A 19,406-nucleotide genomic window follows, 5' to 3' on the forward strand; every position below is an offset into this window, starting at 1 on the left:
TTTATTGATTGTATTTATGCCTCGTATTCATTTATTGTTTTTGACCACTGCATTGCTGACTCCCTACAGAGGTCAAGATCATTATTTTGTTTATCCTCAATATTTGTTCTTCACTCATATATGTGACTAGTTTTGTTTTCACACCTATATCCTTCTGCCCCTTCATGTAATGTCCTCTAATACCAGTCGCCGCTGCTGCCTAGAAGCAGCAGTGGGGCGGGTGGGTGGGGGCAAAGGGGTGGCGGAGTAATTTTTTGGGGGGGAAAAATCACTTACCGTCCGGCTGGCCAGATGGCTGGCCGCTGCCGCCTCTTCTGTGTCCCGTCCCGTCCTCTTGCTGGTTTCTTGTGAGGAAGCAGGAAGCATCAGGGCTCCCACGCTACCCGTAGCCAATCACAACGCTTGTGATTGGTCTGAGCGCCGTGACACGGCACTCAGCCAGGGACTGGAGGGGTGGGCATGTTCTACATGCAGGCTGTAATGCAGCCTGCATGGAGAACATGGAAGTGTGCATGACTGTTTTGGGCGTCCGAGACGGACGACCAGTCATTGCAAACAGGAGTGTTCTACCACTCCTCCCCTGCTCCCCGCCCTGCCCCCTCACACACGCTGCCGCAGCAGGAGGACAAAATAAAATGCTAATACCATTATGTTATCATTTTATTTTATCTTGCTGCTTCCTGGAAGTGGGGCGATGCCCCGGAGCTGCCACTGTACCCTCAAGGGTCATGTTCGCGCTATACAAAACTTTATAAATGAAATAAATTCATAAATGACTTTTCCCACTTCAAAATAGCAATGGTGTTTAGTTTTTAGGGAACCATAAATGATTGAAGGATGAACCATTTAAAAAAGAGAAATATGTTTGTGAGCCTGTATTTCCTCCTCGTACACCTTCCTCGTGCAGTCCAGTCTGAGGAAGACCCTACTCGAAGTAAGGAAGATTACCGGTAGTTAATAGGGCATGAACACCGCAGTCATAAACCATGCCGGAATGTACTGTACCGCAATTTGCAGACTATTACACTGAAAAGAAAGAGTTATCCCTGAACGCGGCCGGATTGCACGAGCATAACAGCATCTTTTATTCACAATAGTGTCACTCCGAGCGTCACACATGACTGAAATGTCACGTATCGATCGGCGCACTAATTAAATCGGACTGCCATACCGAAGACTTGGCAGCTATGAATACCAGAGAGGCCCAGGAGGTGGCAGTGCGAGACTTTGACCTGATAAAACGCCTAATAGCATAAAAGCGGGAGAACAAACTCCACCCTTTTATGTTTGAGAGGCATTCGGCAAAAGGACATCATCTAAGGTAGGTGCGCGCCTCACCAATATTACATTTGAAGCTATAATTTTGAAAATAGTTAGCTCATTTATCACGAATTGCACGAAATAATTTGACACAGTTTTTCGTTTTCTGTCACCGTTTAAGAAAGGACGCATTGCTGAAATTGATTTTTTAATCTCGAAGTACAAGCTAGAGCCTCAGAGAACGAGTGCCGTTTGTCACATCAGAAGGTCACCATAGTTGCCAAAGTGCAATGAGAACTGAGGAAACTTCAAAACGTTCCCTCTGAACTCACTGACGGGGTGACGGCGTTCATCTTGCGTTTTTCTTTATTCGACTACTTTTCGAACCTGGACTCCTGGAGCCTGGCAGTTAGAATGTGACCTTGAGTTTAATCTACAGCGATTGAGGTTCATGGTTCGCTCGATTTTTGGAAGTCGAGCTTTCTTTACCATCTAAATCGGAGATTAGAGTGCGTTTGTTTCTACTAAACTATTGGTTTTACTTAGCGACCTTTTGCTTGGTACTGACGTACTTATGTTTCCACTTTGAGTGGCAACAAGTTACAAACATCTATATTTCTTACAGTATCTGGAAGAATGAGGGCAGGCTGGGGAACTACTTTCGCTCTTATCTGTTTGGTTACAGTGAGGACAGCTGTTGCATCTAAAGGTATGATAATTAATCTCCACATTTTTAATCTGTGATATTTTCGAATATTTTACATGACCCACATTCTAAACTGAATTAGACCTGTTGCAATAATTATAAATTAAAGTTTCGCATCTGTGACTAGAGAGGGATGAGTCAACAAATGAACAGGGAGGGTCGAGCCAGAGAGCCGAGCCAAGGGTCTGGCTCCGATCTTAGAGACCAGGCATGAGGCGAGCCCGAATATTGCTATGTAAATGGTACAACAAACATCGCGTGAAAATGATGAAGTCTGTTCAAAATTAAAACAAATCACAGTTTGTTCCTTTAACGTGCAGAAGCTTTGACATTAATAGGGCACATTAAATCACTGCACAAAAAGTAATGATCAAAAGCGACTCTTTTGTACAACTGGTAGACTGAACTCACGTATTTGAGAGTACTCTACAATGAAGAAAAAAAGATGTTGGCGAATTGAAAAAATCTGCCTAAGATTACACAATTTAAGCAGGGAAGCTGCTATTTATCATTTGTACAAATCAACCAGTAAATTGGTCTCTATTTAATTTTCCTTATGTTAAGGATTTGTTTTTAACTTTCAGTGCATTTTTTCTGCAGTTCTTAAAATGTAGTGCAAACTCGAACCAAAGGTATTGGAGGGCTTTATATGAGTGTCAATTACATTACTAAGGTCACATGCATTGTTTATAGGCATGGGGAGATTAAGCGGCTTGCCCAGAATTACAGGATGTTGAGCTGACACTGAGACTCGAACCTGTTTCCCCAGTTGGCTGCTCTTACCTATTGCCACATCATGGGTAGAGGGAGGCAAGCAGAAGCCATATGAAAGCTCGGCTCATATGGGCTGAAGGTTCCAATGGGACTTTGAGCTGAGCCACAGCCATGCTTCAAATTCGAGCCTGGCTCAAGGTTTCAGTGGCTCGCCCGCCTCTAATATTTACAAAAGCATTTATGAGTACACTAAGAAATACTGCAGGAGTGCTCTTTTATGTACTCTTACATGCCTTTGGGAACAGGCAACAATTTTATGGTCTGGCTTGACAGGCAGCTATCGTCAGACAATTATTTGAGCATCACTAGAAAGGGGCTTTGGTTCCGCCCACATGTTGGGAACCAGGAGTAGGTGTTTTGATTGGGCAGAAGTTGTGTGCTTCACGTTACAATGGATCTCTTTATAACCAGACCTCTTGGCATTGCCAATGCTTGTTTGAAACATTTAACCCCTTCAGTGCCCATGACGAGCTGGACTCGTCATGGGCTGCGGTGGCGCTGTGCCCATGACGAGTCCAGCTCGTCATGAACTCCGCCCGCTAATAAAAAGCGCGGCACTGGGCGGGGAAAGGGGCGGGCATGCAAGGGGTTAAAGGTGAAAACTGGCAGTGTAAGAAACAGATGTTTTCCACTGGGCACTGATTGCACTGCTGCCCATGCACTCTCTGGATGCCGAAGGTCACTGGGTGACTGCAGCCAGCATAGATTGTCTAGCACACTTCACCCCACACTTAGGGCCATATGTAGGAAGCCCAATACCGGTCGGTAACGGCCGATTTTCAGTAAAAATCACGTTACCGACCGGTATTCAGGCTTTTGGTATGTAGGGGGGACATTTCAGGATTCGGTAATTTACCGAATCGGTAAAATTACCGAATCGGTAATTTTACCGATTCGGTAAATACCGAATCCTGAAATGAGATGTAGGGGGAGTGTGTGGGTGTAGTGTGGATTCGTTATTTACCACCAACTAAAAGTTGGTGGTAAATGACGAATGTCTTAGAAAAAGCATTATTTGGCCCTTAGAAGTGTGCAATGTGGCAGACATACATGCCCTTAGGGCATGTATGTGTGCCACATGTGCACACATGCAGGAATCAGGGGTGCAACAGGGTGTCACTGTGACACCCTGCCACCCTTGATTGTGCTCTCCCCATTACCGAATCGGTATTTACCGATTCTGTAATGGTAACTGGTTTCCCATTGATTCCTATGGGCATCCTGGCCCATAGGAATCAATGGGAAGCCAGTTACCATTACCGAATCGGTAAATACCGATTCTTAATTACCGACCAATTCCGAATCGGTAATTTTTACTGACTGATTACCTACATAGCATTTACCACTTCATAAATACCGAATCGGTAAAATTCGGTATTTATGAAGTGGTAAATGTTAGGCTACCTACATAAGGCCCTTAGTGAGGAGGTTCCCATTGGAAGAGGCTTTCTGGCGGTATCTTGCAGTAGACGCAAGCACCTTAACCTCAGCTCACAGCTAGTCATAGGAAACGCCAAGAAGCCCGACATGGTCGGAAGATCCCATACATAATCTGCATTAAGTATAAATGCGCCATAGTTAGGGACTAGACCAGAAAAGACATGGATTCTATGTAAATCCTTCTGGGACAGTCACTGGTTGGGGAAAGAAACTGTAAACTTTCTCATTCAAGAATCCTGTAATGCTTTCTCATTGCTAGTTTGGAAGCAAACTTCAGCATCCTTTCCGAGATGGCCACAGGCACTCCTGAAATGGTCTTTCATATGACATCATACAGGTGAAGCAAAACCATTATCCAGGCACGAAATGAGTCTAAATCTTATTTTATGACATCAGTGAACACGAGATGCGGTTCATTGTGTCCATTTTAAATAACTGCCTAGTGTTTCTCTGCACCGCCCATCCATTATTTATCTGCATGCCATCAAAGCTCTAGGGAGGACAGGGTGGGTTTATTCGAAATGGTTATGATGGGAGGGTACGGAGAGTCCAATAACAACCATAGGGGTAACAAGATGGAGAGACATTTTTACAACTAGCTAGAGTGTGACGTAAAGCACAGGGTGATGAGTGCTAGGGGACTGACCCCATGTAACTCCAGACTCCTGAGGCAGGTGAGCATCTTTAAGACCAGCCTGATGGATTATTGCAAAGTGGGACAATGGTGTTTTAATCCGATCCATTTCTCCTGCATGCTATACTAATTGCTGTTTTATGAGTATTACATTTCACTTCGCAATTCCTCGCTCTCCCTTTTATTTCAAAAGCACGCTCCGAATTGCCCAAAGCAAATTAAACTGGATTTCTTACAACACACTTGGTTTACTTTGCTCTTTACTTCTGTCCCAGATTTCCCATTGCCACGCCTATTCTGTTCGAGCAGCTCGGATTTCTGTTCTTGAAACTTCAGTTTACAAACTTTTCTCATGCGGATTCGACAAGGTAGAAGCATTAAGATGCACATTAGTAACCGCGGGAAGTTGTTTAGTGCTTAAAGGTCATTTGAGGTGCTATGTTCACTTGGAATTATAAAGAACCGCTGAGAAGAAGATTGGGCGCCTTTGGCTTACTAGTGAACTTTTTTTATCTAGTTCAGACCTTGGAACTCGTTGCCATTGAGATAAACAGAACCAAGCCCCACATTTCACGATAAGATTATTTTTCTGTTAGGAGCACGGATATTTCTGTGTATAGGATATCGACCGTGAAACACAAACATAAGTAGAATTGTGTAAGATAATATATGAGAAGCAGTATATCAAAGACTAGTGTAATATTTGTGAACCACGTTCAGTAAACGTTCATTTTATTGTTCTGTAAGGGGCTTGTCCAGTGAAATGGTGGTGGGTGTGCTGGACTGTAAACTGTGCGATTTCTCGCAATCCTGGATCCAGACAAGTGTTTGTCGAATTGGTTTTCATTCAAAGGTCTGCACTTTTCCTTACTAGTCCTTTCTAGTTAAAGTTTTTCTCTGTGGACTTTTCATTACAGACACATTCAGATAGATAATGTTGATTGTGTGTGTCTTTAAGACCGTGTGCAGCCAAGTGTAGTTCATTGCTCGTTTCCTCTAGGGGCAAATCAGGTGAGCTGCCATTATGTTTGTCGAGTTACCGTAAGCAAGACATTGTGAAAGCTGTTTGTTTTTGAGAAAGGAGCATTCTCACTTGCCAAGAAATTCTAGCTTTGGTGCTTAGCGCACAGAATATAAAAACAATAGGCTGTCCTGTAAAATATATCGATTTAGTCTCAAAATGAATTTCTGGTATTTGTTCCTTTAGCAAGTGTTGGACTTGGCTCTGTCCGCAGGGTCACCCCAGGCTTTTTGCCTTCGCTCCTTTACTGTTTCCGAACTCGTGTTTGTTGGCTTTTACAACTCTGTACATTTTAATCCTGCTAATCAGTGCTAAAGTGCTTGGACTCTTCCTAAAGCATATATAAAATTGGCATACACCCAATTGGCACATTCAGTTTATTTGTAAGTCACTAGTATATGGCACTACATGTCCCCAGAGCCTGTACATTAAATGCTACAAGTGGGTTGCAGTACAGATTGTGCCCTACACTAAAGTAGCACATTACAACATGTTCTCAGGCTTGCCACTGCAGACTGTAGTGCAGTTTTTTAACCATTTTTATTGGTATGTCAATCAGAGAAATAGATCGTCTGCATAAAACAAGGTGCAACATACAAACTGTGCCATTCACATTCAGCGGTCGTATTTTTACATACCTGTCCATCAAGATATCAACATATAGTGAGTGCAACCAATGATTCTTCCCTTCCCGCTCCGGTTCCTTGATCCCCTGGATCTTCCTCACCCAAGCTACATCATCTCCCACAATGGGGAACACATTTTCCTGCATTTCACTGGGCACCCCCTACCCAGATAAATCCATTCCTCTGTGGCACAGAAGTCCATAGCCCTGGTCCAACCGGAAATCGGTCAAATGGCGATCTCCAGTTTTCGGCAATTTCCCTTTTGACTATCATCATCCCCAGTGCAACCAGCCTCTTTCTGGCCCAGTTTCTGTCCCACTCTGACATTATTCCCAATATTGCCATCTGGGGGGTTCACGTCGATGGGTATGCCAAGCGCCCCAGTCACGGTTGTCAATACTTTGTCCCGGTGTTTGACTATAGTTGGGCATTCTCAGATCAGGTGTTTAAGGGTGCCCCTGTTTAAGCCTCATCTTGTAGCTGCGCATGTGTGAGGTTGACCCAGAGTAATTAATTGAAATGGATTTTTAATCAATAAGGCATTTTCTCCGAGTGGCCCCAGGTCCTTCTTCCATTTGTCTCTAAGTGTTTGTAGAAGGTCAGGCATGTTCTCTAGCAGTGTTATGTATGTATGCTATTTTGTGCTCTTCCCCTGCCATTCAATGGTCAGGCTTGCCTCCAGGGGGCTAAATTCCAGTACCACACAGTGACATTCAGAGGACCTTGTCATGGCTTGTCAGAGCAGGAGATAGTGGAAAAAATGTGTTATATGTAGCTGAAAATCCTTTTGCATCTGGGCAAATGACATAATTAGAGATGATTCCCAGATGTAACCTATTTTAAATACACCAATGGTGTCCCATTTAAAAAAGCCACTCATTTTTGGAACCCTTGGAAACCATGTTCCTTGCCAATGGGGTGATTCCCTCATAAGCTCCCCATGCCATTTTATTACATGCAGTGGCTATTGCCAGAAGTCATTCGTAATACCGGTCACTGCCATGAGGTCCCTGCTTGTTTTATTACTATAGAGTTGCGACAGGTGTGTCCAAGTAAAGCACTTCCAATTTAATAATAGATTCCACCCTGTCAGCCTACAGCCAGTCATTTATGGGTACTAAATGGGAGGCCTGGTAGTATGGTCTAATATCTGCCAATCCTATCCCCTGTCATAGGGTAGTTGTACGCATTTATTGAAGGCTACCCTGGATTGTTTCCTGGCCCAAAGAAACTTAGTAATTATGGTTTGTAGGGACAGGAAAAACCCCTGGGGAGGACATTTCAGCTGCGGTTTCTGTCCAAGGGCATTGGGGCTCTGCTCTCTTTACATTTATAGTACTAACATTGCAACCATAGCAATGCTACATATTTATTTTGATGCAGTCTAGTTGTTAGAACTTGGGGCACTATCTTCCCCCTTTCACTGCATTGTTGCATGGATCTTTGTGGAAGTGGAGGAGGACGTGACTCTGAGCGTTGCTGCCCCTGGGTGGGCCCAAAGTGTAAGTATTTGTCCAACTGACAATCTCACAGCCCTGAGGCCTTTGAGGTCATCAGCTCGGCAAAGTCTGAGCATCCAGGCCTAGTCTTTACCCCCTGATGACGTGGGGGTAAAGTTAGCTACGGGCGTTTCAGATGGAAGCCATGTAGCGTTAAGCCTCCACTTCAATCAGGGAGTGAGGAGCATTGCCATCCCACCCTTTCCAACTCGTCACAGGGTGGACTGGGACCCACCCTGTGACGAGTTTGGAAAGGGTGTGGTACTAGACTGGCTCCAGGCGGGATTCAAGGAATGCAGTCTGCACAGACTCGAGTCAACTGTGGTGTGACTGCGACAAGCTGCGCACATGACTTGGAGCTCAGTGCCATTTTTAGCTCCGGTGTTCTGCTGAGTGTTGTTCACATAGGCGTTGATGATTTGATTTAATTTATGGCAACATTAGTGCCAGCAGTCTCCTTGCGCACAAGCGCGGCACTGCAGGTTCGTGTGGTTGCTCTACTTCGACTTGTCAACGTCGTGTCTGTGAGTGTGAAGGAGTCGGCTAACCGGGCGGGCATCTCAGCAGAGCAAAGTAAAAAAAAGTGTCAGCTGCCAAGCCCAGGTCCATTTTATAATAAAATGTAATTGGTAGTCCTGCTGCTGGCCCTTGGATAGTCAGCCTAGATCTGGGTGACAGTGCTGCACAGAAACAAGCGAAGCGAACTTAATGAATGTGCTCTGCTTCTTTCACTTTCACCAGCGTGTATGAGGCACAACCTTGGACTATCATGCATGTTCTAAAAATGTCCCAGCCATAGTTCTCAGGTTGTGCATGTAAATTACAAATTTAAGCTAACATTCTTGAACTTTGCGGGCATGATGTGGGACAAGAGCATGATTCAGGACATGGCGGAGAAACAAAAGCTGTGAGAGCAGCTGCACTGGTGGCTGGGTTAGGGTGCTATAGCCCTGTGAGACTGCAGGGGGTACGGAGATGTGCCCGGACCCGGAGGCTAACACAGCCCGGCCTGGTCTGGTTAACTGCAGATGCACTTAAGGGAAATAGGTGCATGCCTCATGAGGGTCCAGCTGCCCAGGGGTGTGAAGAGAGATGCCTTGCCCAGCAGGGTATTATTCCAGATGGAGCTGAGTGAGAGCGCTGCGCACAGACCTGCCTAATGATGAATGTGCCCTGCTCCCTTTACATGCACCTATGAGGAACAACCTTGGGCTCTGATGTATGATATTTTTTAAATATCCTGACATCCATAGTTCTTAGCTATGTATGTAAATATATAAATGATGTTTTGAATCTTGTGGCATCGGGACATGAGGGAGACACTGAAGAGGCAAGAGCAGCTGGTGGCTTAGTGGACTAATGCGTCCATTGTAGGGACCGATGTTTGACCTCATGGTCACAGGTACAAATCCTGGTGGGTCGACTCAGCCTTTCATCGTACAGAGGTTGATGAAATGAGTACCACTGAGTTGGGTAACAATAAATATCTGCTATTCAGTGCCACGATGCGCATGGGTGAATCTGCGCTTTGGAAATACAAATTATGTTATGTTAGGGACTGTTTAAATGGCAAAACAGATCTCTTTTTTTTAACAGAAAACTGAATTTTTGGTTCCCTGTAAATTTTGAAAAGTTTATTAACTGTTCTATACATAGGACATCATGAAAATTGAGATTATTACCCCCTACCTATCCTATTATCCTCAATATAACAGTCTGAAATGTACTCACAACTTCTTGACTGTTGCAGACATCACTAGAGAAGGAAGCCAGGCTTGCCTACTAAGCCATGCCTATGAAAGATATTCTTTTTTGGTCAGCTTTTTATCTTATTTTCTTAAATAAGATTTGCACAGGAAATGGCGACTAACCTCCCAAACAAATACCTGGCCCCCGCAAAGCCCCACCCCACCCCACCCCGGACCAAGCCCAGCCCTACCACTCACAAGCCTCAGCAGCCGCCACTGGGGCACATGGATAGTTTTAAAAAAGATGTAGCTGTTGGTGCAGGGCGATCATCTTAAACAGGGCACCTCTTCCCATCAGCGTTAGTGGGAGCTAGCACCATGTTTCGAGCTGGGTGCGCAGGCGACTGTGCCCCTAATTTATGTTAAGTTCCCAGCTCTGTGCAGAGTCCAGGGAGATGTACATTCCCAGATATTTAAAATGGGAAACAAGTCTTTAGTTCAGTTTTAAGCTCCAATTTCAACCTGGCAAAATATACCTTTCGTCCGGCCTGAACCTCATGTTTAATATGTATATGTAACGCCTAAGGTAGAACCTAGAAGTTCATATGTCAGGGTGCATAGTCTTTAAAAAATAGAACTTGTGCACTTAAGGGATTACATATCCTGACAGTGAAAAACGTCTGAAGTCGTTTTTGACTGAAGGAAGGCTTTAACTCTTATAGACTAACACTGGGATATCTTATTACATTTAAGAAGCGATAACTTTGGTTTAGGAGCAGATAGAGAAATACTTTTCCCACTCAGTTGAATTGTAAGTAAGAATCCTCTTTAATGGTAAAGTCAGACATTAACTTTCTATTCTGAAAATGCTACTTTTAGAAATTTGGCATTTTCTGCCTAAACTGAATGTGCCTTACTGCTTGTCTCCAAGGACACATCACCGTAATAGTTCTCCTGTGTTGTGATGTGTATTCCTCCCAGACATGGGGACTGTAACAAATTGAGTTACTGGTTGAGAGTGGAGTGAAACCTGTCTTATGCAGCAAGCACAGTTCTTCTCAGGGTGAAGTTACAAGCATACTCTAAATTAACCTGTCCTTGACCCTTGGGTAGCTTGCCACAGAGCAGTTAGACTTAACACACAGGCAATGTATAAAGTATTTGTGCAACCCTTCAAACATTAACACAGTCAAAACATACCACAAAAGGATCACACACCAGTTTAGGAAAAAGTTGTGCTTTTCAAAAAATGAAACAAGACTAAAATACCAAAAGTTGTGTCAGTAGAACTGAAGATATTTAATTAAAACATTTTGAGTGAAAATAGTGCCCAAAAGGCATAAACCTCCAACTGTAGATACTTGTTTTTGCCAAACCGGGACAAAATCACAAGTTCAGCCCGACCACGGTGGAGGGTGAGCCTGCTACAGTGACCCAGTTAGGCCTGCTGAACAAAGTAACTTAAATCCTAGTTTGGGAAGAGTTGCGAGCATCTGTGTCGAAGCTGCATCACGTAGCCAAAGGAATGTGTTGGTTCTGAGATGCAGCTAGGCTGCAGAGCGAGGTCCTGTGTCATTGTCGAGGATCCTGTCAACCAGGGCTTGCGATGTGAAGTCTGGAGTAGAGGATGTGCCGCGCAGTTGGGGAGATGCATCGGTTCCAAGGAGCTGTGAGGCTGCAATGCGGAGTTGTCGTTGAGTCCGATGAGGGATGCAAGGGCCTGAACTAAGCCTTGGCCTAACATCAGCAGTTTCAATGTGGCAACTGGCTGCGATGGGGGTCTTTGAGACAGTTCCGATAAATGCAGTAGTGGGAATATGTTGGCTCTGCTCGGGGCTGTGCTGCACAGCAGTTGCGATGCATCAGTTCCACTGGATCTACAGAGGCTGGTAGAGCACCTTAGGCCCACTTCCAAGGGTCTAGGAATACGGTGGCAAAACTTGACAGGGTAGATTCACAGATTGCAGATTCCAGGTGCTGAGTCAAGGTTGTTGGAGCCTTTTGTCCCTGAGGTTCAGGTTAGGAGGCCAGCCAACTAGCTGTTGGAGTAACCGGGGGGTTCTGGGTTGAAGAGATACAGGTGCAGTCTTTCTATACCTGGCAAAAGAGCAGCAGGTCAGCACAGCATGGCAGCAGCATGGCAAGGCAGCAGTCCAGCAGAGTGGCAGTCCTTCAGTAGCACACAGCAGTCCTTCTTCCTGGCAGGAAATCCCGAGGTCCAGAAGTGTACTGAAGAGTTGGTGCCTGAGGTCCAGTATTTATACCCAGTTATGCCCTTGAAATTGGGAAGAAGCTGCTAGAGGTTTCTCTTTGAAGTCCCCAGCCATCCTGATTTCCCTGCAGTGGCCACAAGCTAACTACAGGGGGTATGCATCCCTTTGTGTGGAGGCAGAACACAGCCTATTCAAGTATAAGTAGGGCTGGGTCCGACTCTGCACTACCATCCTGCCAGTGATTGCCCATTCATGCACACCTAAGTTCTCTGTTGTGTGTGGCTGCCAAGGAGAAATACACAAAGCCCAAATATCAGCTACACCCAGTCAAGCGACCAGAAACAGGCTGCAGGCACAAAATGGCTAAGGCAGGTAAAAATGCCAATGTAGGAAAGTGGAGTATTATGTTGTGTGGGGGTTAGTCCTCACCAGGTAATACTATCACAATACCCCAAAGATGGTCTTTCAATTCACACTAATATATCCTTAGCTCCGTCCTGGTAAAATGGCAAAGACCAGTCAGGCTTTACTAGAGGAACATTTGTTGAGCATTTCAGAGTACCAACATGGCTGAGGAGCAATTGACATGACTCGAGAGAAAGCAAAAACCAATTTCTAAAAATAGAGTGTATCTTTATCTCAATTTAGACACCGAAATGAATGGAATAACATAAATATAACCAGGTCAATGAGGAAAACCACTAGTGACAATCAGTCACTTGCAGGTTGAGTTGCATTGTATCCTTGTAGGGAAAAGGTGATGCGGGTCCCAGGACCAACCCACGACAGTCAGCTCAATTTTACCTGGTCCATAGAGTCCCGGTGCAGTGTTGTCCTGGATGTCCTTGGTGCTGAAAGTGAGCCGCGGAAGAGCTGCTTTTAACACTGAAATGATGCTGCAAGGAAAAAAGATACAAAAAGAGAACAACAGAGTGGTTGCTGACTTGGTTGAAGGATGGATGAAATTCTCTCTTAAAGCAGCATCGAGTGAAGGGGTTGATTGCCAGACTGGCGACCAACAAACCTGGGCAGTGGTAAGTACTTCCATAAGTAACTTCAATACCCTGTGGTCCCTGGGAACATGGTAGCTGCCTGTAACTTTGGGGAAGGCAGGACTACAGTTCCAGCAATGCAGTAGCCCATCTGGATGTGGGCGATCCCACCGAGGGCCAGCGAATCTTCTGATCCGGAGTGTTGTTTTGCCTGCGGTTTGCGGGGGACTAGTGCCACTAGTTCTGGGGGAGTCTGAGGGTACTTCAGGCTTCCACGCTGCCAGGGAGTGCTGAGTTTTAGCCAAGGACGAGGCTTGATCATGCAGTTCCAAGTCTGTTACCACAGGACAAAGTATCCCTCTTTTGCTTTGGTGCTGCCGGCAAAGTCCTGTTGTCACAGACACTGGTCTCTTCTGGGTCATACCTTGATGCAAGTTGCTCAGATCTGAGGTTCTGGTGCCAGGGAGTCCCTTTAATCATAGATTTAGGTGAGCTAGGGGTGTGGGAGCGAGTAGCCAATGGGCAGCTAGCCCCTGCAGCTAATCTGCCCCTGAGGTAACCACATTCAGCAGTGTGGATCAGCTTTACTGCCCAGAACCCTCTATTCTGCCTCTTCTATTTTTATTTTTTTATTTTTTGTTGAACAGAGTAAAAACATAAAACATAAAAGAAGTGTTAAGAAGGAATACTGCTACAGATATCCAAATTCATACAATCATTTCCATTAGAAAATACTCTCACGACAGACGTTATTACATTATCAAAAACTGTTTCTTTGATAGTAAAGTGCAAGTGCTAAGGTGCCGATTTTTCCAAATTTCCTCTCTACTAAATTGACCATATATACTTTCTAATACATTTGTCTATTACATTGACTTATCTTCTATGCAGTACTTTCCCAAAGTGCAAATGTGTTTGCATGGATTGCTTTAGAGTCAACTGGGTGAGTTTACCCTTAGAGATCTTTTTCCATCTGATCGAAATACTTCCATATTGAGATATATCTTTTAGTAGCTTCCACCCTTTTCGCATAAACTTCTTCGTAGTTTTTTACTCGGTTCATTTTTTTAAACCATTCTAAAAATGTCGGTACTTTGGTCGTTTTCCAGTTCTTAAGGATCAGTGAACGTGTCACCTAGGAAGAGATTGATAAAAACATTTCCCCATCCTCTGGTTAGTAACTAGGTTTGATTCTGTTTTAATAAACCAAAAAAGTACTAACTCAGGCTCGGGTTCTACCCTTCTCAAGAGAGCACGGCTAAGTTCAGCACAGATTTTCTCCCAGAACTGGCTCAGCCTTGTGCATATAAAACAGACATGCAATCAGCAACCCTCTCCCATCTGTTGACACCAAAAACATTTATTCTCCACCTTGGAATAAATCTTATGGAGTGCTTTAGGGGTGTAATAAGCAATCCAGTGAGATACAAACGCCATTCTTTTAAAGTTAGCTGCTCTCAATGCCTTACTACCATGTTGTGAAATTGTTTGGCACTCCCCATCTGAGATTTGGGAAAGTATTTCATGTTTTAACTTTTCAAGAAAATCGGTAACCAATAGGGGCTCGCCTTAAATTTCGAAATAATCTATACCAATTCCCTGTTCCTTGCAATTTAGTTCTAAACAGGGCAGCTAAAAACCGGAGGGGTACCTGCATTGGCTGGAAGTAGATATTTGTTTAATATTAGTCTAATCTGGAGGCAGCTAAAAAAAGGAGCCTGCTCTGATTTCCACATCTAGCTTGAACCTCCTGCCAATTGATACATCTCCCTCCAATTAAGAAGTGGCCTAATTCCTTAAATCCCTTTGTTTCCCAGAATTTTACATGACTATTCTGAATATGAAGGCCCAAACTTTTACATTCTGTAAGCCGAAGGGATTCATATCTTGAGGACTGAGCCTTTAAAGAGTAACATTTCTGGAGTCTAGTATTGAACACATGGAGCGTTTAGTAACCCGTTTTTTTTGGAAGTTTTGGTGTTTTTATAAAAACAGAAAGCTGTGATCCTGCTTCCTGAACCATCTTATTCAGAAAAAAGCACTCCATGGATCCCTTACTATCTATTAATCGAACAATTATGTCCCGAAATGCTGCTTCATAGTAGGTACGAATGTGAGGAAGTACCAACCCACCCCAGCTAGTATCAAGTTGAAGAATGGATAATTTTACCCTTGAGGCTTTTTTATTCCAGATGAATTGAGAAAAGATTTTTTCCAGTTCTTTTAAGTATTTTGTATTAATTTTAAATGGAATATTAGAAAAGAGAAAGTTGAATAATGGTAATATCAACATCTTTATGAGTGCGATATGACCAATCAAGGTAAGGGGAAGGAGTGTCCATTTAGCCAATAAATCTTTAATTTTTCTCAACATAGCTTCATAATTTAACCTAAATAAATCCGCAAATTGATTTGAAACATTTATCCCCAGATATCGTATCGGCTCAAGAGAAGGAGCTTGTTGTTTTAGATTATCTGGGAGAAAGTTGCTACATACATTTGGGGCCAGGACTTCAGTTTTTTTGTGATTAATTTTGTAACCTCTGATAGCCTCAAACTCTGCAAATTCTCTTAAAATTTTTTAATATTTCGCCTTACAGGTTTAAGGTACAGTGTAACATCGTCTGCAAATAGTTTTAGTTTTGTCATTCCCCCTATTAGAGTTTTTATTTCTATATTGTCCCGAATCCTAACCGGCAAAGGTTAGATAAAAAAAGTAAACAATACTAGAGACAAGGGGCACCCCTGATGGGTTCCCCGCCTTATATCTATTGTACCTGCCAGGTTAGAGTTTATTCTAAGCTATGCCTGAGCCCCTTGATATATAATCTGAAGCACAGCGATAATCTGGAGGGGGAAACCAAACCTTTCGAGACCATAAAATAGAGCATCCCAGTTTACCAAGTCAAACGTCTTCTCTCCGTCGAACATCATTATCAAGGCGGGTTTTGATTAGTATTAAAAAAGTTGATCGCTTGGACTAAATAACCCGTATTAGAAGACATTGAAATACCTGCTATGAATCCGGTTTGATCTGTATGTATCGCATATTGTGCTACTGGAGTAAATTGATTAGCCCAAATTTTCATCAGGATCTTATAGTCTGAATTTAATAGACTTTTGGGCTTGTATGAGCTTACGTCTCTGGGGTTATTTCCCTTCTTTACAAAGCTAACTATCGAGGATTCCTTAAAGTCTGCTGGAACATCGCCTCCGGTCTTAACATATTTAAAAAGCTCCAGCAGGAATGGTACTAGCTCTACCGAGAACGCCTTGTAAAATTCAATCGGAAGGCTGTCATTTCCAGAGGCCTTACCTCCTAGCATTGAGGCTATGATCCTAAAAATGTCAGCTGTTGAGATATCTGTCATTATCGCTTTTCTATGTTCTCTAAGAACCTGAGGGAGTATTAGACCCTGGAAGTAGTGTTGAAGTGCTTGATTTGATATCTGATAATCAATTGAGTATAGTTCCTTATAATGATCTAAAAGAAATTTTGCAATTACATATTTTTCCGATGCTAAAATCTGCATCCCGGGTACCACCACTTCATCGATTCCCGCCGCTTCTTGTTTTAATCTAGTGGACCATGCCAACAATTTTCCTATCAACTGGCTTTCCTTGTAAACTCTCTGCTGGTATAATAGCGATCTGCATATGTCTTCCATACTAAAAACTTCCCTAAATTCCTGCTTAGCCTTAGTTAGTTGCTCCCCCACTCGAGAACCTACCCCAGAGGAGCTATTTATTCTTAACAAAGCAGCATAGACTGGTTGAAGGAGCTCTGCTATTCTGCTGTTACAAACCCTTGTTTTCTCCGACATGTAGGCGATCATTTGCCCTAGTATTGAGGCCTTAAAAGCCCCCCAAATTGAAATAGCCCTAGAAGTACCCTTGTTGACCTGAACAAACTTCTTGATCCACTCTTGGATACTACTAATCCATTGTAGGTTGGTTAATAGAAGTCTATCCACCTGCCACCTGGATTTCTCCCTTCTTCCTAGCTCTAAATCGATTTCAATCTTTACTGGAGAGTGGTCTGAAAAAGAATTCGCCCTTATCTCGGCATTCAAGCATGGCCTGTGCAATCCTAATCCTCATATACTGAAGACTTGTGGCATAACAAATATTATTACTAGCAGGTACTGGTACTGGCAGCTGTACCCAAAGTATCTCCCTCACTGGGGGAGAACCAAGAACAAGTGGCAGAAATATATAAAAGGGGAACTGCCATGGACGTTTACACAGGGCAACCAAAGAAAGTATTGTTCCCTCTGCATGGGGGGAAGAAAAAAGAATAAAGTGCAATAGTGCAAATTTTGCGATAGGCACAGTGCAAAGTGTATTCTAGTATTCATACATTAGAAAATTACCACATACCAGAATAATACCTACACCTGTAGCAGCATGCAATAATAGCAGCTATATCTAATACATCTTACCTTTAAAAGAGAACAAAGTGCAAGTAGCAGAAAAAACACACAATTAAAGTGAGCTTAGTGTCGGAATGTCTATAGTGCCTCGAGTGCAGCAGAATCAAGCTTAATTTTCCATTCCTGAGTATTAACCAGATGATATAGGCAAGCATCACTGCTCAGGTACCCCTCCTTTTATTATTTTCTGTTTGCTTGAACAATCTTTTGTAGTAGCTCCTGAGCCTCCACCGGAATGGAGCAAAGATGGAACCTTCCTTTCCAAAGTTTCAGTTTAGACTGCTGGGCAATAGAAACCTGTGCTTATGCACTCTTAAATTGGCTCATCATACCCACAAAGTCCTTGCATCTTCGTGCTGCTGCTTCTGACATATCGGAGAACACTCTTACTTTGGCACCATTAGATAGAGCAATGTCCCTCTTTTGAATTGCCTTAGATAGGTCAGCCTCCCTAATGCGGTAGTCAGAGAAATTCACAATCATTGTCCTGGGATACTTAGCCCCTGGAATTTTCTGGGAGGGGACTCTGTGAGCCCACATTACAGTAAGATCTACAGGTGCTTTCTCAAGAATATGATCTCTAATCATTGACTCCATATAAGCCACCGGTTTAGACTGACCATTAAGACATTCACTATCCTACGGGATCCCAGTAAAGCGCAAATTTGAATGCCTGGCATAATTCTCCATCTCATCTATCTTTAACTGCGAGGCCTGGAGCTTTTTTTGAAGAGAGGCAATATCCAAATCGCATGCCACAGAGTTATCCTCGATATCAGATACCCGTTGTTCCAGTTACTTAAATCGCTCAGGTATTTGCTGGACCATGGTTTCAATGTTATCTAATCTTAGATGTAGCAAGGAAAGCTCCTGAGCTCACGAGTTTTTGCAGTCCTGTATTTCCCACAGAATAGTTTCAAACAGCTGTTGGATTTGCTGTGTCGGGACCAATGGATAACGGGCGATGTTGGCGACCCCCCCGGCACAAGCCTTGCTGCTTCCAGCCCCCTGCTGACAGAGTGAATGCATCTCTGTGATCCTAGTTTCCAACAAGAGACTGTGCTGTAGTGAGGGAAGTGAGAGCCCTAGGCCATCTGAACTCATGGTGTTGTGCATAAGTGTGTCCAGGCCTCCCCTTTGAGTAGACTGCGCCGGGTGTATAGATTGTACTTGCCCCTTTGGATATTCTTCTGGGACAGTCTCGCCCAGTGTCGCACCAGTGAATATTCTCTGGTTAACCTGAGTAGTTTCTTCAAGTAATGTCCGAACCGCGAGAGTCGCCTTGGTGACCGCTTGATTTGGCTTATGGTTTTTGGAGAATACAGGGTAATCCTTAAGAGGGTAAGCCGCCTCTGGGCTCCTTTTGCCTGTCTCCATCCCTTGTGGGGGTGCAATTTTCCTAGATCCTACATTATCAGTTTGCCAAGTATAGGAGTGTCTTAGGGTTGCCTCTTCCAACAGCTCATCTGGAGCCACCTCCATTACTTTTCGGGTCCTGACACTTCTAAAGATGGCAGAAATCTAATTCAGTGTACAGACCAGGTTGCTCATCCTGGAGGTGTCACTAGCCTTTCTGAGGGTGTACAACTTCTTGATTAAATTATTTCCCACTTGTCCAGGTGCAAATGTGCCTGGGGCAGAGAAAGGGCTGTTTTCTCCACTGGAAATCATCCCTGATGCATAGCAGAGGCAGTGTAGCCTTTGAAGCTCACCGTCACGATGTACCACTTCACTAGCCTTCTTGGGAGGAGAGAGGTGTAACCTCCTTCCTGCCCAAGCGTTTGTTCCTGACTCCTGGGAGTGATCACCCTGCCTGACAAGAGGTCAGAATCCTGTCTTGGAGGCAGCAGGTGGAAATGCGGCCTGGCCATCCAGAGCACAGATAAGCTGGGGGAACCAGGTGGGCCACCTCTAAAGTGGCCACCTGGGTGCATGCCACATCAATCAGGGCACAAGATTCAGTTCAGGTGTGAGAAGGCATGTTGTTTGATACCAAACATGACATATTTAGGCAGTACCATAATGGAGCTGTCAACCTTGGGTTTGCCCGGGTCCAGTTATCCTTGGATCGTCTATCACTATATTGTACTTTAATGGCAAAGGGCACTATGGAGACATAT

General features: G+C 43.9%; 1 protein-coding gene across 1 annotated transcript in view; it reads left to right on the forward strand.

Annotated features, from left to right (window-relative positions):
• Window positions 1-1,101: 1,101 nt before the first annotated feature.
• Window positions 1,102-19,406, forward strand: part of LOC146776045 (fatty acyl-CoA hydrolase precursor, medium chain-like) — a 449,703-nt gene continuing 431,398 nt past the window's right edge. Inside the window, exons 1-2 of the mRNA XM_085639114.1 lie at window positions 1,102-1,321; window positions 1,886-1,969. Of these exons, the coding sequence (XP_085495240.1) occupies window positions 1,897-1,969 (73 nt within the window). The 5' untranslated portion in view covers window positions 1,102-1,321; window positions 1,886-1,896. The remainder of the gene's footprint in view (window positions 1,322-1,885; window positions 1,970-19,406) is intronic.

Source organism: Triturus cristatus, chromosome 12 (assembly GCF_964204655.1).
Source record: "Triturus cristatus chromosome 12, aTriCri1.1, whole genome shotgun sequence".
NCBI classification, from domain to species: Eukaryota; Metazoa; Chordata; class Amphibia; order Caudata; family Salamandridae; genus Triturus; species Triturus cristatus.